The sequence below is a fragment of the Meles meles genome, chromosome 9 (genome assembly GCF_922984935.1).
Source record: "Meles meles chromosome 9, mMelMel3.1 paternal haplotype, whole genome shotgun sequence".
NCBI classification, from domain to species: Eukaryota; Metazoa; Chordata; class Mammalia; order Carnivora; family Mustelidae; genus Meles; species Meles meles.
Genome location: NC_060074.1, coordinates 97,410,292 through 97,434,658, shown reverse-complemented (window position 1 = coordinate 97,434,658; position 24,367 = coordinate 97,410,292). Strand labels below are relative to the sequence as shown.

Here is a 24,367-nt window from a genome sequence, read left to right as displayed (position 1 = left end):
TAAAAAAGTGCATGAGGCGCTACTTGGAATGAGAAGGTCAAAGAAAGCCTCTCTTCGGTGTCTCTTAGCCCTCCTGATGTCGGGGAGCTGCGGGTGGGGTGGGAGAAGGGCCCTTGAGGCCCAGAAGGCTGGGCAGAAGGCAGGGTGTGTGCCCCAGGCCTGCAAGTGCACTCTCGGGGCAGAACAGAGGTTGCTGGGGCCGAACAACGGGAGCAAGGCGCAGTGTGCAAGGTGGGCAGCATATGCAGTGGCCCCTGGGGCTCTGGATCTCAGTGTGATGGCAGCGGGGAGGAGCCCAGGGGGATGGATGTTCTTGGGAGGGAGCCCGGCCTGCCACTGCCTGGGGGCCTTGGCCCCTCCCTGTTACTCCTTAACTCCTGGGTTGGGGAAGAGAGGTAGAGAGGAAGAAGCTCTTCCTGTTTCCTTAAGGAAGTGAGGTTTGCGTACTGTGGGCCCTGGAGAAGAAGGTAGTTTTGGTTGCTGGTCAAAGGGCAATGCATTGGGCTTCAGGTGGCCCTTGTTGGCCTGGGGATGCCCACTTCTAAGACATTACCATCATTTAGGGTTCTGCTCATAGGCCAGAGGGAGGCCCCCCACCGTGATGCTTGCATGGTGGCCTCCGGTACCTCCTGCTCAGTGTTGCAGACGTACACAATGTCTGGAGAGTCAGAGGAGCTTTTATCCATGTTTGGTTCCACCTCTGCTATGAAAGAGAAGATGAGAAATACTTAGGTTGAGTTTCATCAGAGATTTAGGGGAAAAAAAAAAAAAAGCCTGTGAATGGCTTTTTTAAAATTGTATTTATTTATTTATTTTGGCTTTGTTCCTGCAAATATGATCAAGGGACTATTTTCTTGGAGGGCTGAGGTGCTGTGGAGAACCACCATTGCCAAAGCAGCAATTCTCCACCCTCGAGGGAAACACACTGCTTGGGAGTGACACTGGGAGGGAGAGAGGAGCGCCGTGGTTGCTCTACGGGACGTGGCTGGTGTGATTAAAGAAAGGGCTTTCTGCTTTTGAAATTTGGCAACCTAAAACAGGCCTCTCTGGGCTTGGAGCTCTTCCAGGGCTGTGTGGTGGCAGTCCCCACACCTGGCGCCCCGGCAGAGCCAGGCTGAGTTCCCAAGCATGCCCAGCAGGGCTGCACATCTGAGGAGGGCCTCGGGGGTGCTGTAGACAGGAGAACAGTCAGACTGTGTCTCTGGAAGAGATTGGAGCCTGTTCTTCTGCTTTCTTTGTCCACAAGACCTGTCCTTTCCTGCCTCATTGCTGCTTCAAGTCCTAGCTTGAGGGGGTGTGTGTGTGACTCTTGGGCTCAGAGTGTCTGGGCCCTGAAGTAGGGTTGTTCCCCTTACCCGGTGGCCTGTCAGAATGGGCTGGGCAGATGCCATGCCACTGTGGCCACCCTCAGGAGATGTGGACCCTTCCCAGACCTGTCTGTGGGTCTGTCCCAGACCCAGCTGTGTTCTGGGACCAGTGGCGGGGTGGTGGCTGAGCATTGGCCTGTCCCCGAGTCCCCGCCTCTGCCCTTCCTCCCACCTGCATGCCTCCTCTCCCCATAGCTTGCTCCTCCTCTCCTTCCGTTCTATCTTTCATGATTTCATTCTCAGTCTTACAACCCCTAGACCACCTATTTTCATAACACCTAAACCACCTCTCGCTACATGGTTACTGGATCTGTTGATCATCTCTTTCCTTCATGTAGCAGGTGAGCCCCCAAAAAGCAGGGATTTTTGCCTCTCTTGTTCCCCACGGTGCTGCAGGGCTCAACGCGTGCCTGGCCCTTAGTAAGAGCCAGGAGTGATGGCCAGCAGCCTCTTCGCCCTCTTATCTGTGTGGGACCGTTCTAGCTGGGCTAATTGGAAAGTAAAGTTTTTAGGGAGATTGGAAAGGAGACGAGATTCCCCCTGCACTCCGTGTCTGGGGGTGGCTCCGAATGGCTATTGTGCTCCTGATTCTGACATAGGAACCAGTTTATTCTGGAAGATCGTTAGAGAGTCTTCCTATGTGGCTGCAGGGTTCCTTACTGGGTGTGTGACCTTGGGCAGGTGACTGATGTTTTAAAAGCCCACTTCTTCTTTTGTAAAACTGAGGATACAATAGTATCATTCACCTCCTAGGCTTGTTGTAAGGCTCACCTGTTACAAAGCTTACTTAGGCACTTAGATGAGTGAAATGCATTCATTGTTGGGAGTTCTCCCTAACCATGGCCAACATGTACGGACGGCTGCTAGCACCGCACCAGAACTGTTCGTGTGAAGTGGACGTTTGTTTATACGTTTGAACCTAGGGCTTCAAGAACATGTTTATGTAGCTGTTCTCCATGTTTACAAGGAATAAGACATGAGAGGAAGTAAGGTTCCCCATGTTTACAGGGGATAAGACAGGAGAGGAAGTAAGCTCTCCTCCAGAGGGAGGGAGGCAGGCTTGCCATTACCCTCCCCAACGAGGACAGGCGAGGCTTGTCCACCAGAGAGAGTCACCAGGCCTGCCTTGACAGCACCAGCGCTGGGCCCCACGCCGGCCGGGGTTGAGGACAGGGTTGAGGCTCCAGACAGATGCTGTCTGGCTCTTCCCTGGGCCCCTCTAAAAGTGTGCGGGCTCCACAGAGTGACTTTGGCATTTTAGAAATAGGAGATGTGACTGTCACTGCCCCATTCAAAAGAGAAGGCTTCCCGCTGTGGGCTGGGAGCTGGGCCGGATTTGGGATTTGGTGAGCTCCTGCCATCTCTGAAGGAGAGCACTGCTGGAGGGCACTGTCTGGTACGTTGGTGAGCGGGAAGGAGGAGGGTATGGTGGCTCCCTTTCCTGACGGTGAGGGAGGTGTGTGCCCTGGGGAGTCTGGTCGGGACCCTGAGTGACAGTCGGCTTGACCACTCAGAGCCCAAATCCATTTCTGTTCTATTAAAAGGACTAAAATGCTGGACTCTGATTCCACGCAGCTGGCTGGGTGTCAGGAAAATTGAGAAAACAGCCCAAGAGCTCTGTCCTGGATATTTACAGATTCCAGAACACACTTGATATCATCAACAGGCCAAGATATGATTTTTTTCCCTCACATTCTGCTGCCTAGAAAATGCCTGGAAATACTAGAGACACCCCCCGGTAGCACCTCAGGAATAACATTTGCTTCTGGAACACATTGGAGTCAAAGCTGAAGTCTGCCCTTGCAGCCGAACCCGGGAGAGAACAATAGTCAGTAATACTGCGCATCTGAGCTGCCCTTTCTCTTTGAGGTGGTGGCTCAATGCCCATTGTGACATGGTGTGGCTGCCCGTGACAGCTGCGGGGCGAGAGCATGGTCGCAACTTTAGGTGGCTTTGAGAATTCACATGCGGGAAGGCAGTGAGGGTCAGTCACTGAGCTGTTTTCTGGGCAGGGGTGTCTTCTTACCGGACATCAGGTACGTGGGGCCAATATCTTGGTGAGGGTAGAATTCACTGCACTGGATATATTTTCAAATAACATTTAAGCCTCTGCGATTATCAGGGTACCACGAATATAGAAAGTGGAGAGCATGTAGACCGTAAGGCAGTGAAAAACCCTGGATGCTCTCGGTCCTTGACCTGGGTAGGCTTGGTTTAACATGAAAGGAAAGAAGTTCATTTTCAACGGAAGCAGCTGTGTGAGTCACCTTTTCCAGACTATTTAGCTCAAGATAGAAGATGCTGTCAGTGAAACATACAAGGGCGAGGACGATGCCACGCCCATTTCTGTACTCTAAGAAATAAAGAATAAAAACACTCCTTAACCCCAAATCCAGATAAGTTTTGGTTTTCTTCCAGTCCTTTTTCAAAGTGAAGGTACATGTACATACGTCATTTTTTAAAAATTGGAATATTTCACACACAGCTTTTTAAACTCTCTTTGTTGTATTTCCTCATGCCATTAGATATTTTTAATGGCCATACACTTTTTTTTTAACCATCCATTCAATAAATATTCAGTGGGCTCCTGACGTTAACAGCCGGTGGTGATAAACAGAGATGACAAGATGCCTGCTCTGCCCTCCGTGAGTTCCAATTCAATGATTTATTCTGTCTTATGAATGGATGGGCATATGTAATTTAATCTTTTTGTTGGGCATTTGGGTAGTGTCCAGTTCTTATCTATAATAAATAACATCACGGTGTCCTTGTACATAATGAATGGACTGGATTTTGCTTATTACTCTAACTGTATTGTCTTTCTGTGGAGAGGTCACTGTGAAATTAAAAATATATAACTGATGAAACTTGACATTCTGGCAGTCAGTGGAAGGGAGAGGTTGGGGCTAATTCTTTTTTCATTAGCACCTTCCTTTCTCATTAGTGCCCTGTCTTTGCTGGTTTCTCCCAAGCAGCAAGTGAAGCTGCCCCTTGTTGAAGCTCTGCCCCTGGAGGCAGCCATGGTGGAGAGGGACATGGATTAGGAGCAAGCCCAGAGGCAAATAATATTTTCCAGTTCAGATATAAGTCCTTGCTCACTGCACAGTTGGTTCTGTGTCAGCAGATCATGCTGGCTACACCTAAAGCCCATCGAGGCTGTGCCCAGAGTCCTTGACTCCTGGACTCTACAGATTCTGATGGAGGGCCTTGAGGACAGAGCCTGTGAAGGTTGGCCTGGAGGACAGTGGGCTAGATAATGGCTGCTTTGGAAGCATATCCCCCGGGGACAGGGTGGGCTAGCAGAGGCCCCAAGCACTGCCTTTCTGGATCATTCCTCAAATACTGATTGCCTGAATAATCTGGGCCGTTGGGGTTTACTGCCCTGTCTAGACCTATAAACTGATAGACTTCTCTACCAACAGGACCCCCTTTGTCTTGAAATCCCATCTCTTTGGGCTCCACCTTTGGAGGCATATTTAGCCAGCAGTGAAATCACCTTGGCTGTCTTGCTCAAGAATGTGGCAGCTTTCTCCAGCTCCTACTCACCCCCTGGAGTCATGCTTTGTGGAAATGAAAACTTAAAGAAGCCGTCAGGGCACCTGTTCTGAAATTTTTGTCGATCTCGCCCTTGATCAAAGCACTTCTAGCTTGATAGAAAGCAAAGCTAACTTCCCCCAGAAGGACGTTTTAAATGTTTTCAATTGCTTTTATCTCACCTTTGTCATGTACAGTAAGTTTTAGGAATATAGAATTCCGGTAGTAATGTTGGGATTAAATTTTTATGGCTAAGGCTTTGAAGCACAAACAAAATTTTAAAAGCCTGTTAGTAATTGAAAGTTGTAATCCTGCTGGGGACACATTTTACTGCTATAATAACTGTAAAACACAATGATAAATATAAAAATGTTACACTAGAATTTGAAGGAATGTTTTTGCCCTAATTTCTTTATTAAGCTCTGTAGAACTTATCCTTAGGTGTACAGTCTTATTGGATAAGCGGATTATCATTAAGACTAAAACACAAAAATGTTCTGGTATTTAAAATTGTAATAAAACAGATTTTGCAGGTTTAACTGTAAAATGCAAAGGTGAGAAATAATTTCATCCCCTAGAAAGGTATGATTTCCTTATTAGCCTTATTGATGGGAAGACTCTTCTAGTCCATTTGTTTGTTGATTCGTTCATTCATCTGTTCACTTGTGTAACACACATTACTGAACACTGTAGTGTGCCAGTTGGTAAAGACACAGAGATGGACTTGACAACATCTTTGCCCTCGTGTATTTTGTTGACACTATCTTTTATCTTGTGTCGAACTGTCTTGAAATCGTGACTAAAAACAACTTCTTGTTGAAAATAAACTTTTTTCTTTCACACTGGAAGAGAAAACATGCCTATCCAGGTAAAGTGCCTAGGGAGCCCAGGGTTTTGGATTGCTTTGTATTCCATTTTCATTTTGAGGCAGAAAGTATGGAAATGCGAACTTTGCGTTATTTTTAGTATGGGATTTGCTCAGCAAACAGTGGCGTCAGGGAGCCTTGAGGATGGTTGGGATATGATTTTTTTTTGATTTATTATTTTTTTATTTGTTTATTTACAGCATAACAGTGTTCATTGTTTTGGCATCACACCCAGTGCTCCATGCAGTACATGCCCTCCCTATGACCCACCACTTGGTTCCTCAACCTCCCACCCCCCCCGCCCCTTCAAAACCCTCTGGTTGTTTTTCAGAGTCCATAGTCTCTCATGGTTCATCTCCCCTTCCAGTTTCCCTCAACTCCCTCTCCTCTCCATCTCCCCGTGTCCTCCATGTTATTTGTTATGCTCCACAAATAAGTGAGACCATATGATACTTGACTCTCTCTGCTTGACTTATTTCGCTCAGCATAATTTCTTCCAGTCCCGTCCATGTTGCTACAAAAGTTGGGTATTCATCCTTTCTGATGGAGGCATAATACTCCATTGTGTGTATGTACCACATCTTCCTTATCCATTCATCCGTTGAAGGGCATCTTAGTTCTTTCCACAGTTTGGCGACCGTAGCCATTGCTGCAATAAACATTGGGGTACAGATGGCCCTTCTTTTCACTACATCTGTATCTTTGGGGTAAATACCCAGCAGTGCAATTGCAGGGTCATAGGGAAGCTCTATTTTTAATTTCTTCAGGAATCTCCACACTGTTCTCCAAAGTGGCTGCACTAACTTGCATTCCCACCAACAGTGTAAGAGGGTTCCCCTTTCTCCACATCCTCTCCAACACACGTTGTTTCCTGTCTTGCTAATTTTAGCCATTCTAACTGGTGTCAGGTGGTATCTCAATGTGGTTTTAATTTGAATCTCCCTGATGGCTAGTGATGATGAACATTTTTTCATGTGTCTGATAGCCATTTGTATGTCTTCGTTGGAGAAGTGTCTGTTCATATCTTCTGGCCATTTTTTGATATGATTATCTGTTTTGTGTGTGTTGAGTTTGAGACGTTCTTTATAGATCCTGGATATCAACCTTTTGTCTCTACTGTCATTTGCAAATATCTTCTCCCATTCCGTGGGTTGCCTTTTTGTTTTGTTGACTGTTTCCTTTGCTGTGCAGAAGCTTTTGATCTTGATGAAGTCCCAAAAGTTCATTTTTGCTTTTGTTTCCTTGGCCTTTGGAGACATATCTTGAAAGAAGTTGCTGTGGCTGATATCGAAGAGGTTACTGCCTATGTTCTCCTCTAGGATTTTGATAGATTCCTGTCTCACGTTGAGGTCTTTTATCCATTTCGAGTTTATCTTTGTGTATGGTGTAAGAGAATGGTCGAGTTTCATTCTTCTACGTATCGCTGTCCAGTTTTCCCAGCACCATTTATTGAAGAGACTGTCTTTTTTCCATTGAATATTTTTTCCTGTTTTGTCGAAGATACAAAAAGATGGAAGACTGTTCCATGCTCTTGGATTGGAAGAATAAACATTGTTAAAATGTCTATACTGCCTAGAGCAATCTATACTTTTAATGCCATTCCGATCAAAATTCCACCGGTATTTTTTAAAGAGCTGGAGCAAATAATCCTAAAATTGTATGGAATCAGAAGAGACCCCGAATTGCTAAGGAAATGTTGAAAAACAAAAACAAAACTGGCGGCATCACGTTACCCGATTTCAAGCTTTACTACAAAGCTGTGATCACCAAGACAGCGTGGTACTGGCATAAAAACAGACACATAGACCAGTGGAACAGAGTGGAGAGCCCAGATATGGACCCTCAACTCTATGGTGAAATAATCTTCGACAAAACAGGAAGAAATATTCAATGGAAAAAAGACAGTCTCTTCAATAAATGGTTGGGATATGATTTAACAAAAGCCCGTGGCAGAAGCCCAGAAGTTAATCCCCAATAAGTGTGCTCAGAAGCAGCAGGTTAGAGATGCCTGCCGGCTGGCAGGTCCACAACACTCCTTCAGAGGCAATATGGAGCAGTAGGTAAGTGCCATTGGATCTGGAACCAGACTGTCTGAGCTGGAACCCTTGGTCTGCAATCATCTAGGACAAATGACTTCACCTGTCTGTGCTGCGGTTTATCATCTGTAAAATGGAGATGATAACAATAATACACTCCTCATTGTCTTGGTAGGACCCTGTGAAGTAATCCGCAAGAAGTGCTGGGGACAGCAGCTGACACACAGCTCAGTCAGTGGCGCGTTGGGGGCGGGGCAGTAGTGGTGTTGGTGGCACGTACTGTAGTTGTGATAGTGAACGTCAGCATCTTTCTCGTGGTCACGACTTCCCTTCGTTGCACCATGTCATACCATGTCACATGATCACAGAGGTCACCCTCTAGTAGGTGAGGTCAACAGGAGAGAGTAGGTCACCCTTATTGGGGACTATATTTTAGGAATCGAGGAAGACTGGCTTCTTGTTTCTTGACTTTTTTTTTAGTATAGTTGACGTACAATGTTACATTAGTTTCAGGTGTGTGACTTAGTGATTGGACAAGTTTGTACGTTATGCTGTGTTTATCACTGGTGTAATTACCATGTGTCCCATCACATTACTATGCAGTGTCGTTGACTGTATTCCTTATGCTGTGCCATTTATTCCTGTGACTTCCTCATCCCATAACTGGGAGCTGCTGTGTCCCACTCCCCTTCACCCATTTTGCTCATCCCCTACACCCTCCTCTATTGCAGGTGTTTGTTCTCTGTGTGTATAGATCTGATTCTGTTTTAGTTTTAGTTTTTGTTTTTTTTAATAAGGTATTTGTCTTTCCCAGTCTGACTCACTTCACTTAGCATGATACTCCCTAGGACTACCCATGTGGCCCCAAATGTCATGCACTCATCCTTTTTATGGCTGTGTAGTATTTCTTGGTGTACATCACATTTTTTTCATCCTTTTTTCTATTAATGGGCACTCAGATTTCTTCCGTAATTTGGCTATTGTAAATAATGCTACAATAAATACAGGGGTGCGTGTATCTTTTTGAATTAGTGTTTCCGTATTCTTTAGGTCAATACCCAGTAGCAGTATACTGGATTATTACTGGTATTTCTATTTTTAATTTTTTGAGGAACTCCATACTGGTTTCTACAGTGGCTGCACCCATTTGTATTACCACCAGCAGTGCAAAAAGGATATTTTTTCTCCACAGCCTCACCCACATGTATTGTTTCTTGTGTTGTTGATTTTAGCCATTCTGACAAGTGTGAGGTGATGTTGTCTCATGGTACTTTTGATTTGCATTTCCCTGATGATGAGTAATGTTAAGGATCTTTTCATGTGTCTGTTGGCCATCTGGGTGTCTCCTTTGGAGAAATGTTGATTCATGTCTTCTCCCCATTTTTTAATTGGATGATTTGGTTGTTTGGATATGTTATAGAAGCTCTTTATATGTTTTGGAGATCAGCCCCTTATTGGATATACCATTTGCCATTCTCCCATTCAGTAGGTTGTCTTTTTGTTTTGTTGATGGTTTCCTTCACTGTGCACATCCTTTTTATTTTGTTGTAGTCCCAATAGTTTATTTTTGGCTTTTGTTTTCCTTTCTCAGGAGACATCGCTGGAAAAATGTTGTTATGCCCAATGTCAGAGAAATTAATACCTGTGCTCTCTTCTAGGGTTTTTATGATTTCAGGCCTCACATTTAGGTCTTGTATCCATTTTGAGTTTGTATTTGTGTGTGGTTTAAGAAAGTGGTCCAGTTTGATCTTTTCCATGTAGCTGTCGAGTTTCCCCAACACCATTTGTTGAAGAGTCTATCTTTTTCCCATTACATGTTCTTGCCTGCTTTGTCATAGATTAATTGACCATGCAACTGTGGGTTTATTTCTGGACTCTGTATTCTGTTCCACTGATCTATGTGCCTGTGTGCCAGTACCATACTATTTTGGTTACTACAGCTTTATAATATATCCTGAAATCTGGAATTGTGATACCTCCAGCTTTGGTCTTCTTTTTCAAGATTGCTTTGGCTATTCAGAGTCTTTTGTGGTTGCATACAGATTTTAGGATTACTTGTTCCACTGCTATGAAAAATATTGTTGGTGTCTAATAGCGATTCCATTAAATCTATATACTGCTTTGAGTAGTATAGACATTTTAACCATATTCTTCCAGTCCATGAGCATAGAATATAGTATCTTTCCATTTGTTTGTGTCATCTGGAGGGTGATATGACAGTTTTGTATTCTCCCTAGGCTGTCCTCCAGCAGTGACTATCACCGATAACTACGGTTTGTGGTGGGGCAGGGCCGGGGGGTGGGTAGGGTCTCTGTCCCATAGTCCTCTTGCCTTTTGACAGAAAGACAAAAAATTGCAGAAGGCTACCAGCCCTTGAGAGACCATCAGCATGGGCTGGGCCTTGGTCAGCTCCTGAAGGGAGGAGGGCTGATCCTTCATTGTACTTTGCATTATATTTGTAGCAGTGCTTCCAGTTCCTTAGCAAATGGAGGTCACGCATAACGCAAGTTCGGTACAAAGGGGCAGTAAGGAAGAAAGGTTGGGAGCGTATGCCTAACTCAGTGGTTCTCAAATTGGGGCTTCGTGCCCCTCTCCCCCCAGGGGCATTGGCAGGAGGGGTTTTTGGTTGTCACGTGAAAGGATTGCTATGGTCGTTCAGCCACTAGAGGCCAGGGGTGCTGCCGAACACCCTTCGATGGACGAGACATCTCTCCACAGCAAAGGATGGTCTGGCCCAAAGTGTCAAGAGTATCAAAGCTGAGAAAGCCTGGTTAAACCCGCCCTAGGGGTCCTGGGCTTCTGTGTCTAGCTCATCTCAATTGCTGGTAATACTTAAATGCCATTTTCCCTGTGGACTGCTTGGCTGGTAATAAGGTCTTCAGGCAACGAGGCTGGAGATGGAGGGGCTTGATCTCCTGCATCTGAGCAGGGCTTTTGTCACACGCTGCAGCCACCTCCCAGTGGCACCGCTGCCCCTGGCCACATAGGCCGGCCTCTGGCAATCTTCAGAATTCTGGAGAAGCACTTAATGCTTTCAATTCATTGTAAGAGCACAGCTGGTTGCTGGCTCCCATTGCTGCCAGCTGAGGATATGCCAGGGTCGACGGTGAGTCATGCTGACCACGGGACTGCAACTCCTGGAGGACAGTGAGCTCATGACCCTTCTGATAAACTGATGAGAGTCCTGCCTTGCTCAGGAAGACATTTCTTGAGGAAGGATGGGAGTGTTTCCCAGAGGAAGTTTTATTTTTTATTTGTATGTGTAGCAGGTGGTTATGTAGTGCTTCTCATGTACCAAGTGGTGTTCAGAACATTTTGTAAAAATTAACTCATGAAGTTTGCGTAACAACCTAAAAAGGTTAAGTTTATCCTTAGCACTCGAGAATGAGGATGTAACTGAGAAACTGTCTCCAGAGTCTGGGCCCGTAACCACAGTGCTATGGAGGAAAGACCTTGAACTTCACGCTTGGGCTCTTTTTCTACCCTGACTCCTGACTTCTGGCTGGTCCACTGAGGCATCAGGGAACTAGGCCAACACGATTCAAGTCCCCACTCCAGTTTATTATCTCAGTAGCCGTGAGCACGTTACTTCATGCCTGTGAGCTTTGTGTTCTCCTCTGTAAAATGAAGTCATTTTACCTCACCTACCTCATGGAGGCGGCGAAGGTAACGTGGGGCTTCTTAGATTTGGGTGTGGGCTGTAAAAGGCATTCAGGAAACATTAGCTCCCTTCTACCCTTCTCTGGTGTGATGGTGTTTTTAGCCCTGTTGCTCTAATGTCGTGGCCATCTTCTTACCTGTAGGTGAGAGACAGGCTGAAGAGCGAGAAGTAGCCCTGGTTGGGTATGTGTTAGAATGAATGAACGAACTGCTGCGGGGGTTGACCTCATGAGGAAGTCTGATGTTCTGCTCGGGGAGAGTGGTGGGGAGGTTGTGCTTGTGCCAAACACGAAGCACCAGACTTTGTGGGTTTGCTTTCTGCTTGCAATAGTTAGTCTGCTCCTGCCACGCCTCCCATCTGTAAACCACCACCAACACAAACTTCCATGTCCACCACACATCTTTGTTTCTGTTCTGACGACTTTCATCTCCACCTGACAAAACAGGACAGCCTGAGTGCCTTCTGGCTGAGGTTCCAGGTTGGCTGGCTGTGTTCTGGGCCTGGTGAACTGATCCAGTGTGCGCTTCTCTCTTGGTCAGGTGAGATCACCCGCTCAAAGCAAGTTGACCCTGTTCCCAGGAGGAGGGAAAGTGGCAACTTTGTACTTGTCTCAGTTCAGGGCGTTGTGTAACCTGCTCCCCACATGGTGCTCTTCTCCGTGGAACCACTCCCAATTCACTCATGAAACTGGATTCCAGTCCCATGGATGGCTAGCCTAGTGTCCTTCTGCCTTTCTCATATGTGCAGGCCAATGTATCTTTCTTTGATTGTGAGTTTCCAGAGAAGAGAGGCTTAATTAATCTCCTTGTATGTGTGAAATACCTTGTGAACAAACTTTGTAAATGCTTTTGTATCCATGAGGATAAAGTGTCTGTCTGGAGAGAAGTGCGGAGAGGTGACCCACAGTCAAATGTGTGAGAAAGGGAATCAGCTCTTAAATGTAAGCACCATGAGAGAATATCCCAGCATCTAGAACAATGCCTGGCACAGTAGTTGTTGAGTAAATATTTCCCAAATGAAGGAATGAGTCTTATCTTAATTTAAGTATCTTTCTAAACCTCGTTGTAGTTACCTCTGAGTTACCCAGCATGCCCAGCATCGGGAACTGTAGTTTTTATTAACTATTACCAAAGTACCCAACAGAAGTAAAGACTTGGCAAAAAAAAAAAAAAAAAAATTGGGACGTACGAGAGTATACAGCACTGAAACTAACAATGAACTTGGTCCAGAAGCTACTGCAAGACCGCCCTGCACTTGGGGGTTGTCATTGTATAGGTCAGACCGTCATGCTGTAAGAAGGAAGTTAATAGAGTGCTTTGATAGAATGCTAAGAAACATGGAGTTTCTCTATCTCCTTAGTGGCTGGGAATAATTTTATGTCCCCTCCCGCTAAACTCGCGTGACAGAAGAGACCAATGTGTTTTGTACTGTCTGGGCCACTTGAAGATGGTCTCTGTCATCTTTAGGACAGGGTTTTTCAAGACATGTCTTCAAGCAGTATTTCTAAACTATGCCACTTTTTTTGGCTCTTCATGTCAGAGACAGAGAAGGAGGAGGAAGAGGAGAGGAGAGAGCAAATGCACCAGACACATGTACAGAAGCCAAAGAGTTTTTAAACTCTCTGCATTTTCTTTTACAGATCTGAAGAAAACTCTCGCCGTGCTGTTGGATAATATCTTGCAGCGCATTGGCAAGTTAGAGTCAAAGGTGGACAATCTTGTAGTCAACGGCACGGGAACAAATGCGACCAACTCCACCACAGCTGTCCCCAGCTTGGTCGCACTTGAGAAAATTAATGTGGCAGGTAAGAGCAGCTGTTGTGCGGCCTGACGTGGAGTCCGACTGTGCTCTGACCTGGGAAAAGAATCAAGGAGCACAGTGGTTCTTATTGGGGTAAACGCCATCAACTCGGTACGACCCCTCGGAAGCTGATTTTAAATTTATTTTTGATTAACATGTTAAAAGACTTTAAAGGCTCATCGGGATGTGTAATATCTGGTGGTTTCTGTGACACGTTTCATATAATAAGCTCCAGAATTCACTTTTAATGAGAAGATTCTTTGCATGGATAAATGGAATAGAGAGGTTATCTGGTAGGTTTGTGCCAGTTAGAGATCCTTTCTCCTCCCCGTTTTTATCAGACAGTTTCAAAAGTCTGTTCTGTGTAAGAGATGCTCTCCTTCCCATTGGTAAAGAAGGAGCCACCATTGCAGAAAATGCGTTTTGTGTGTACATGGGGAGATAGAAAATCTGGAAATGGGACTGATAAAATTAACGGCCCTTGCCTGAGCTTGGCTGCTTCTGTCGCTGCTCCCGGACACCACCCTGCCTGTCTCCCGGGGATGCACTTTGTCTAGCCCCCTCTTTAAAGTGGAATCTTGGATGAGAGAAGAAGCATAGATTAACCATGAGAGACTATGGACTCTGAAAAACAACCAGAGGGTTATGAAGGGGCGGCGGGAGGGGGTGGGGTGGGGTGGGAGGTTGAGGAACCAGGTGGTGGGTAATAGGGAGGGCACGTACTGCATGGAGCACTGGGTGTGATGCCAAAACAATGAACACTGTTATGCTGTAAATAAGCAAATAAAAATAAATTAATTAAAAAAAAAAAAAAAAAACAATCCCAGATCACACACAGCCTGGTCTGCCCAAGGCTTATGCTGGATGCCCCCTTTGTACTGCCCTGGGGTCCGTCTGAGTCTCTGTGGTTGAGCTAGGATTTGCTTTCATTAGAATGAAAAAGCAGAGAGCCTGAGGATAAAGATGAGTTGCTTTGGGTGAAGGGTTGTAAATGAGTCGTCTGTGCTCCTGGTGGTGGTATCCAAACTCTACTTAATGGATAAAATAAGGAGCTGGGTTGCTTTCTGCTACTTTGAAAATCGAATTTAGCGTCCTTTTGGGTTTCCCTCTACCTCTCACTTGCACTGTAGAAATGTACAGACTAAAGTGGGAGAGATTCTTTCCTTTCCTACCTCCCAGTGTCAAAACATTTAATTGTTTCCCATTATGCAAGCTTGTTGTATTACTTTTCTCTTCTGTTCTTTGCCCTTTAGCAAGTGTTAAATTACAAAATATATTTCTAATAATCCAAAGTGTCCAACCAAAGAAAGGTATTAAAAATAACTTTTAATTACAACACAGAGGCTGTGTCATCTGGGCCAGAAATCCTATCTTCCCTGCAGTTTCCAGCAGCTTCTGTAATTAGACAAGAAAACCTCCCACTGTGTTGAGCTGCTTATTAATAAATGGAACCCATGCCTCTCCAGTCTCCACTCCTCCACCCCCGTCTGCAGTAGGCAATGTTATTGGACAGGTCCTATCTGCTGACTTCATGGCAGTTCTGCATTATCCGATTTCCAGAGGTGGAGTGGGGTTGCTCTGCCTTGACCTTTGCCGCCTCCCACTGTCTCTGTCCTACACAGCCCCTGTAAACAGGTCTGTTGTCATTCTCTGCCCTGATGAGGCATCAGCCTTTGGCTGTCCTCTTTGTGTGCCAGGCTCACTGGGAGGCTACTCCTACCTAGGCTCCAAGTACCTGGGTCCAGAATTGTAGGTGGACCTCCAGGAATGAAATGGGAGGGAGTTGGTGATTACTTCCTTGGAATGGGTTCCCAGCCGCACATACTGAGTGAGTTGGTTGACGCAATTAACATATACCTCTTGAGCACATTCTCTAAGTTGTTAGCTCTGATGGGTCTCCTTGCTCTGTGCCACTGGTGCTATGTTTTACTGATATTTAAAGAACCAAAGGATTTTGTGTGTTTTGTGGGGTTGGGGAGATGGGGGGAGGAGGGAGCAGATTTAGAGTTGTGCCTCTGATAATTCACTTCATTCTCTTTCCTTTGTATTTTTTGTGTGTGAACCTCTCTGTGTTTGAGATTTTTGTTGGCCCATCAGGAAAATAACCTATATGCCCAAAATCCCATCGACGGTGGCCATGTAAATGGGGGTAGCTATGAGGCTTCTTACAGGAAGGTGCATTGTGAAGGTGGGTAGAATTGAGGCATAGGGGTCTTATGGAAGAGATATAGACTCCTAGGAATGGATTGTGACCCAGAAAATAATTGGAAGGGAGGGGAGGAAACTAATATCCAGTAGCCATCCAGGAAATACCAGTTAATGTTTGTGACCCTTGGAGGCACACGATTTCACCCAGTCTTCTCAACATCTAGGAGAAGCTAGTGGTTTCACAGGTTTTATGGAGTTTGGGTGTTTGGAGCAGGGGCTACCTTTGGTATTGGAATCCCTTGAGCCTCAGCTTAAGACCGAGCACCATAAAGAGGAGAAATGGTAAGTATTGGCTGTCTTCTTTGCTTTCATTTGTAAATCATCACAAATGGGCAAGTTTTGAAAAATAGGCTGCCATTTTCTTAGAAGTTCCTGGAGAGCTGACAGTTTCCTGGGATATTTAATAACTTGTCTAGTAAGGAAGTTCTCCATGTCTTAAGGGTCTGTTTTTGTGGCCAACCTGTGTAAAAACAAGCTTGTCCCTGTGTAAGCATGTGCCTTCCTCCCTTAGCAAGGCTCTGAGGGAATAGAGCCATCCTCCTTTATTTCCCTGGAGGGTTGGGGAGGGGAGCTTTATATTTTGTCAGCTAAACAACTTATATCTAAACTCTTTGCCCTGTCTGCAAATGAGAGTGCCAAGAAGAAGGACAGGAACTTCAGTTTGTAGCCCTTGCTCAGGAAGAAGCCATTTCTTGCTTTTGTTACCCTCTCTCTGAGCCATGGCCCTACAGGCCCCGTACCCCTACTGTCCTAACAGGAATGGTTCAGAGCAGGGAGAGAGTTCGTTGTTATAGGGTTCCAGTCCCGATTGAGTGAAATTTTTCTTTCTATCTTTTTGCATTAAGACATGTGGTAATTGCTCAGAAATGTTCTCCCTGGTGCGTCTTTACTGCTTACTCTGATGTCTTACTGTTTGCTGATGTTTCTGATTGCTTACTGTTGTGTCTTATTGCTTGCTGATAGATCTTCTGGTTGGCTCTAAACTGCTTCTAAATTGGGTACCATGGCAGTTGAAGAAGGGTTCCCTAAATTTATTTTCTTTTCAGGGATAGCTCCATGTGTATATGCGTGTACGTGCCCTTCCTCTGTTCAGCTGTGTTCTCTGTACCTTTTATCCAAAATGGCTTTTCTTTTTTTTTTTTAAGATTTTATTTATTTATTGGACAGAGAGAGATCACAAGTAGGCAGAGAGGCAGGTAGAGAGAGTGAGAGGGAAGCAGGCTCCCTGCCGAGCAGAGAGCCCGATGCGGGACTCGATTCCAGGACCCTGAGATCATGACCTGAGCCGAAGGCAGCGGCTTAAACCACTGAGCCACCCAGGCGCCCCCAAAATGGCTTTTCTTTCCAAATTTATCACTCTCGGGCTTTTGGATGATGTGAAAGGGATGTTCCCCTAGAGAAATCTAGCTGGAAACGAACTTCATTGGAATCAAGAATTAGCTTGAACTGCATTTTTGAGCTTGGTTTATCTTGTTGAAGATGTAGGTGAATCAAAGAAGCTAAAACCTAGATTTAAAAAATAAATCCCCACCCTTCAACCAGTCGCCTAGTAAATCAGTTGCTCTTCCCTGAAAGAACTTGAGTGTTTCTTTGCCAAAATTATCCCCTTTCAGAGTGATGTTTTTGTTTTTGGAAAGACCGATTCTGCTTTTCTCTACTTTTATGGTTTTAAATTATGATGCGGAGCGAATAGTGTTGGATCTGGAGTCTTTTGCCATGTGCTAACATAGGGGAGAGATTAAAAAAGAAAAAAGAAAACCAAACCAAACAAAAAACCGTGATCATGAACGCGCTTGCCATCTGAGGCCCGAGGGTGTCCCCTTAATCTTTGTTTAGCCCATAGTCTTGTTCAGAGCCTACCTGTTGACAGTACTCGTAACTGCCCACGCGGATTGGATGATGCTCGAGGGGACAGCATGTGGTTTCACCGCTAAAAGGAGTTTCTCCTTCTGGAGAAACAACTTCTCCTCTTTTCCATTTCTGCTCCTGAGGATTTGCTTGGAAGTGGTGCTTGGCATTTCATTTCCCTTTCTCAAACCTTAGCAACACCACCTATGAAGTAGGGTTTTTGTTTTTTGGTTTTTGTTTTTCGTTTTGGCCTTTCATGTCTGAACTTCCCACAGATTCTTCCCTGCTGTGGTGCCCTCACAGCAGGTGATGATTACAACACTAGATTGTAATATTTTGGAGAATCGGCACTTTGTGCCACTCTCCCTATCAGGTGGGGGGGTGTTGCTTGTTTCCCTCTGCATTTCTTTCTTTATACTTGGAAGAACCGGCTCTTGTCTTTCCACATCAGCTGAGGAACTGGCCAGCAATGAGTGTTTGCTAAAAGGCACAACTTAATGATAACGTTGCTTTTGTGTTACAATCACTTAAAACAGACCGGAAGGTGCAGGCCCAACTCCAGTGGCTGGTTTCTAGTGTTGAGTCTCCACGGAATGGTAGCGAGGCCTGCATTTCCCAAACATGAGCAGCCACGTGTGGTGTATTTCCAGTATTTCCAGTAGCTGCTGGCCAAGTGCAATGTATTTGATCTGGGTGCTGTTCCCAGGAAAAAGAATCATAATTATTATTCTACCATTTAAAAATTGCAAATGAAAAATGTCCCTGCTGAGTTTCAGGACTTGCATTTGCAAGTGCAATTTTCCCCCTTTTGTGCTGCTAATGGACCTTGAAATTAAGTTGCACCGGTGCTCTTTCCTCTTTGGGTCGCCCCTCTTATCAGTTGTGTTGGAGTAGCACCTCAAGTGCCCCAGCCCCCTGCCCAGCTCCACAGGTGGTTTCCTGGGGATCAGGTAACGGGCCAGCCTGTGGGGCCCACAGGTGCTGCCTAGAAGCAGGGCAGACCAAGACTGCACGGTGCTTTCTTATTACTGTGAGCGAGAAACAACCATGTTTCTCCCATTGACACATCGCTCTCTGTTTCATTCTTTGTCAGGGCAGCACGAAAGACTTGGCTACCTGTCAGAAACAATTCTTTTGGTATCTTCCTAGAAAAATGTGTGTCATCGCTGGTGTGGTTTTCACTTTGTGTGGTCAGGGTGTTTTGATTTTTATCATGAAGAAGGAGAAGGAGCGCAGGAGGAGGAAGAGAAAGGAACATACGGTTCAAGAGAAGTGATGCCGCCCTTTGAGCATGGCTTTTAGAGCATTGATTCTCAGCTGCAGGCGATTTTGCCCTCCCCCTCCCACCTACACATCCTGACCACAGGTGGCAGTGTCTGGAGACATTTTTGGTTGTCACTACTAAGAAGGTGCTATTGACATCTGGTAGAAAGAGGCCAGAGATGCTGCTAAACATTTTATAGAGCATAAGCTAGCCCCCACAACAGCGAACAGTCTAGCCCAAAATGTCAGTTAAGCTGTGTTTGAGGAGCTCTGATTTGCAAGGTGGCGTTGGAGTCTGGTGTTCCACGTGTGACCAGTGCAGAAAGATGCTGAGGATGTTGGGCTCAGCTCGTGGGCCAGCCTCCTTCTCTCTTGCTCTCAGGGCTATTTGCAAGTCCTGAGCCCCAACCACTTTTAATTTTGCAACTGATCTTTAAGACCTCCAAGAAAGAGATTTTTATAAACTCCCAGAAGGCTCTTGGGATCCTGACCTTAAGAAACTCCTTTCCTGGACCCAGACCAGTACATTTTTGGCAACACGCATTTTACTCCTGCTTATACAGAAGGTAATTATTTCTTTTCATGAAAGAGCCGCTAATTCAGAGTAATGATGGCAAAGCAGCCTGAGAGAGTAGATTTAAATTACAGGAATGTTTTAGAGGAAGTTCTATTTTATTAATTTTAAGCATAGTATATAATTATCAAGACACGAGAGAGTAAATTAAATAAGTTAAGGAAAACAAGACAGGTTCCCAAAGATCTACTTCGCAGCATGAAACAGCCTACACAGCCTATTTGGAGCAGTAGGAAAGGAGAGGATCCCGAGAAAGGTAGGTTGAGGCAATCTGTGGAGAGTTTTCAGTGTAGAACTCGGGAGTTTGTGTTTGTTCTGTAGGCAGTGACAGCTGAGGAGGCTTTAAATAAAGCCGGTGGATAATGAGATGAGAGAAGAATTAATGGCCATGTGGAAGTGGGGTGCCTTAAAGGGGGTCCAACTGGAAGCCGAGAGAGAGTTGAGTGGAGCAGGGCGGAGAAGGCTTGAAATGGGGCCTGGCTGTGACGCCCAGGGGAAGGGGGGATTAGAGACCCATGGCGGGTGGAGCTGACCTGAGGAGGACACTGTGGACCATGCGAGAGGATGGGGAAGGAGCTGTCGTCATGACGGGGTGATGCCTTTATTGAGGAAACAAGCCAGCAACGCCAGGATCTTATGAAGACAGTAACCACATGTTAATGCTGCAAACACATGTTGAAGCATATCCATTTAAAGGACTTTGGAACGTCGGTTCCGGTGCTCAAGCCATGGATGTGTTCAGCGGTGTTCTGGAGCCAGGCTGCTCTGGTTCGAGTCCTGGCTCTACCACTTTGTGTCTGGTGACCCTGGGCATCTTTCTGAACCTTTCTAGGGCTCTATTTTCTCGTCTGTACCGTTGGGGAAATACTAGTAATGCCCGCTTTTATGGGGGTTGTTGATTAGGATTAAGTAAACTTCTTAGGTGGGTGGCTGGTACAAAGTCAGCACTATATGAGCGTTAGCTAATTACAGTTCAAAAGCATTAATTTTGTTGATGTCAGAATGGAAATTGCATTGACTAGGTACTGAAATATCACCACTGGTAGTGACTATAATAATAATTGTGTAGTGCTGTATGGATTAGAAAATAGTTTCTCATATGTTACTTCATTTGAGTGCTTTAAACTTACAATTCCCAAATTGACCTTTTTTTTCAATACTTAAAGGCTTAGCAGGAAACCCATGTATTTGTCAATAATCTCTTAAAAGAGGCAAAAAACCAAAACACCTTAAACAGGGAGTTGGGGGCCCATGCAGTTATCTAGTTCAGAAGATGATGCTGAGCTCAGCCCTGCTGGGTATAGACATGGGGACCATCTTCAAGAAGTACAGCTGTATTGGCTTCTGAGTTGGCTTCATTCTAAGGCCATCTTCTTGAGGTGGTGGTTGAAATGGTGACTGTGGGGTCTAAGTTTCTGGGAGCATCATTGGGGAGGGTTCTGAGCATGTAGTCACAGTGCTCAATGACATCCTCATTGCATATACCTGGATTGTGCAGGTCACCCCAGTGTTTCTTGGGCGGTGGGGGAGGATTCCAGGCAACAGATAAAATAGGTATGGCGACCACAGACGCATGTCACATTATGGTTTGGATTTCCAGAATTGTCCTAAGCCTGACTCAAACTTTTCTTTCCTTGGGGGTTCAGAGGACACAGCTCCGAGAATGCTAACCTTTCTTCTACCATTTTAAATGCTGCTGTTCTGGCTGAATGTGCACAGCCCTGCTGGGAGCTAGCCTCGCCTACACCATGCTATTTATTTATGCTGTTACACATTTACATGTTTCTGTCCTCAGCCTGGAATGCCCTTCCGTTTTTCTGGCTCTTAATTATCATCTTTTTCAAAACTCCTCTAAAAGCACTGTCTCCCACAATAAGCCTTATAGAGACCCTCCAACCCCAGAGGTTTCTGGTGCCCTTGCTTTGTCTTCACCACGGCTGTGGACATCCTCGGACCTTCCCAGGCTTCAACTGTCTCTGTAGCCAAGCTCTAAGATCTTTGAAGGTATGGGCAAGATAGCCTACATTTTTCATTTGAACCCAATACCTACCTGGGATCCCGGCAAATAGCAAGTCCCCAATAGGTGTCCAACTGAATGTGCTCCTCCCTCTCTGGGACAAGCACCAGGGTCAACCACTGTCCTAGAACTGCTGTCACGACCGTGATGACCACACAGTCAGTTCTGGATCACTGTTTTTGCCCCTGGCCCGCTTTGATATTTTCCTGAATACTTCAGGATTTCCCAGAAGCACCTAGAAAGTTGACTGCTAACCTGTTCAACGGGGAAAATGCTTTTGCTTTGCTACACTTTCTGAAAACTAAGGTTCCATAATAAGATCATTTGCTTTGTACTATTTGGTGACTAATTATGCAAGTAGGCTTCAAACAACTCCGACGAGCTGTAATATAAGAGAGATTGCTCTGAATGAAGAGTCTTTGCAGAAAAGCAGGAACCCACTGATAATAATGCCTTTGAACTTGTTACCCTTTAAGAAGTGCATAGTTTGGGACCCTGGGTGGCTCAGTTGGTTAAGCGACGGCCTTCGGCTCGGGCCATGATCCTGAAGTCCCGGGATTGAGTCCCACATCGGGCTACCTGCTCGGCAGGGAGTCTGCCTCTGTCTCTGACCCTTCCACTTCTCATGCTCTCTCTCTCTCTCTCTCATTCTCTCTCTCCCAAGTAAATAAATAAAATCTTAAAAAAAAAAAAAAGTACATAGCTTTTTCACTTCAGAAAGTCAGAGTAGGAGGGCACCTGGGTGGCTCAGTCAATTAAGCATCTGCCTTCAGCAAGAAGGAAAAAGGTCAGGTCATGATCCCAGGGTCCTGGGATCTCTCTCTCTCCCTCTCTCTCTGCCCCACCCGCCCCAACATGCTGTTCATGCTCTCTCTCACTCTGCCTCACTCTCAAATAAGTAAATGAAATCTTATTTAAAAAAAAAAAAAAGTCGGAGTCTGTATCCCTATGAGGAATGCTGTTTCTCCCCAGCCGCTTGAGGGTGGTGGAGAACAGGAGCTCTCAGGAACGTGCAGTGCCGTCCTGACCTTGGGAACTTGTAGGGGCTTTACTCTCATGGATGCAAATGCCTCTACACAGGGCTGTTCAGTGGATCAGAGATAGGACATGCTGAAATAGACTTGGTTGTTTTGTTTTGTTGGTTTTTTTTTTTTATTTTATTTATTTGACAGAGAGAGAGATCACAAGTAGGCAGAGAGGCAGGCAGAGAGAGAGGAGGAAGCAGGCTCCCTGCAGAGCAGAGAACCCGATGCGGGGCTCGATCCCAGGACCCTGAGATCATGACCTGAGCCGAAGGCAGCGGCTTAATCCACTGAGCCACCCAGGCGCCCCTAGACTTGGTTGTTTTAATCAGAAGGCGACAGATCCCACTTGCTCTAATTTGGCTAAATGAGGTACGTGGATACAGTTGTGCTCTCATCCCGCGGACGGTATTGATTCCGGAGACCTTCCACAGCCGCAGCACAGCAGACACTCCCCCACAAACACTCCCTTGTCTCTGCCGCTCCATCCTGTACCTGTTTTTATTGACACCTATTTCAAAGAGGCGTTCTAGAACCTGAGATTTAAAAAGTCGGAAAAATTGTAGAATTAAAGTTGTTTCCCTGGGGGCAGGAGACCGTATCCATCGCTGGCTGGTTAAAACGGTTTCTTAGCTATGGAAGCTTGTGGGATTTCGATGGACTTTCTTTTAAGCTCTGCTGTTGGCTTTGCAGATCCATAGCTTCTAAAATTAGGCGACCTAAAGGAAAACCAGTTGCTAGTTTTTGTTGATGTTTTTTCCTTCTTGGTGTAGCTCGGAAAAGGAAGAAAGAAAGCCTCTGTGGTGAAAGTGGTCTGAAATGGTTTGTTGCATTTAAAAAGGAAGGAAAGAGGCATCCAGTTAGTGGTGTGGCTGAGGGGCTGAGCGACCCCACAGTTCAGGGCAGCAGATGTCCTCCTCATTACTGTCCAGAATGATCTCCTTTCTGTCTCTCTCTCTCCTTTACCTTTGGACCTACAGCAGATCTCACAGGCTGGATCACAGCACCCAAGTCCACTCATGTCAAGCTGAGGACACGTAGCCTTGGCAGAGCCCACAGAAGGCTTGTGTGTCTGGGATCGATGGAGGGTTGAAACCGTATGTTGGTTTGCCTTGTCAGAGTTGGCCAGCTATGCTGTTAGCTGGTGTGAAGCTGTCTTGATGTTCCATGTTGGGGAGCCCTTCGAGTCAACATTAACTGTGGGAACTTTCTCTCACCCTCCGTGCAGCTAGAGACGGGCCCCTAGAAGTCATTACAGAAGAGCCACAGGGAACATCAAGTGAAGGCCTCATGCTAATGCTTCTCCCGCTGTGGGGGGACAAGACTGAACAGGTTTGTGGTTTAGACACAGACTTTGGACCCTGACAGCCTGGATTCAAATCCCAGCTCTGCTACCTCCTGCCCGTGTGTCCTTGGTTGAACCCAGTCAGTTTCCTCATCCATACAATGGGCATAAAGTACCTGTGCCACGGGATTGTGATGAGGGTTGGGAATTCAAACACAGGAGACGCTCAAGGCCAGGCACAAAATCAGAGCTCAGTCACTTTTGGCCACTGGGACTTGCACTTCTTAACCTGACTCCGAGTTTGTCCTGTGAGCCAGAGGGTAGCAGCAGATGGCTCGTGCTTATCGAGTGTGTAAACTACCTAGTCTTGGTGCTGTCTTTTATAGAGAAAATAGTATAGGGACCTGGGGAAAGAGATTTCTGGAAACTCCTTGGCAGTCACACGCTAGACCTGATCTGGTGTTAGACAATCTTGGCCAGAACTCCTGGAGCCTTTTCTACTCATGCTTGGCATCTTATTCCCCATCACTGAGTCTCAGCTCCATGCTCTGTACAGGGGAGATAGCGATGCCCGTGCTGTCCTCTGTGCCCGTGGGGGTGCAGTGAAATAGTGTGTCTGAGAGCCGGGCACAGTGTCTTCACCCCACTTACCTACAGATCCCACTCTTGGGGGTTAAAAGGGTAGAGGCACAAAGTACTGGCAGACACTGTTGGATGTCTTACAACCAACACTGCCTGTATGCTGCCAGGCCTTGTGTCAGCCAGTGCAAGGGCATCCACGTGGGAAACCAGGACATCTGTTGTGAACAAAGGGCCACGCCGTGCAGTGGAGGAGAAGGAAGGGAGTATTGGCCGTGCCCAAAATACCTGTCTTGACCCTCAACCT

General features: G+C 45.9%; 1 protein-coding gene across 3 annotated transcripts in view; it reads left to right on the top strand.

Annotated features, from left to right (window-relative positions):
- The window catches only part of MGAT5 (alpha-1,6-mannosylglycoprotein 6-beta-N-acetylglucosaminyltransferase), a 339,352-nt gene that overhangs the window by 129,363 nt on the left and 185,622 nt on the right, over nucleotides 1–24,367 (top strand). For all 3 annotated transcript variants that reach the window (XM_046018618.1, XM_046018616.1, XM_046018617.1), the window contains one exon: nucleotides 13,104–13,268. In XM_046018618.1, the coding sequence (XP_045874574.1) occupies nucleotides 13,104–13,268 (165 nt within the window). The remainder of the gene's footprint in view (nucleotides 1–13,103; nucleotides 13,269–24,367) is intronic.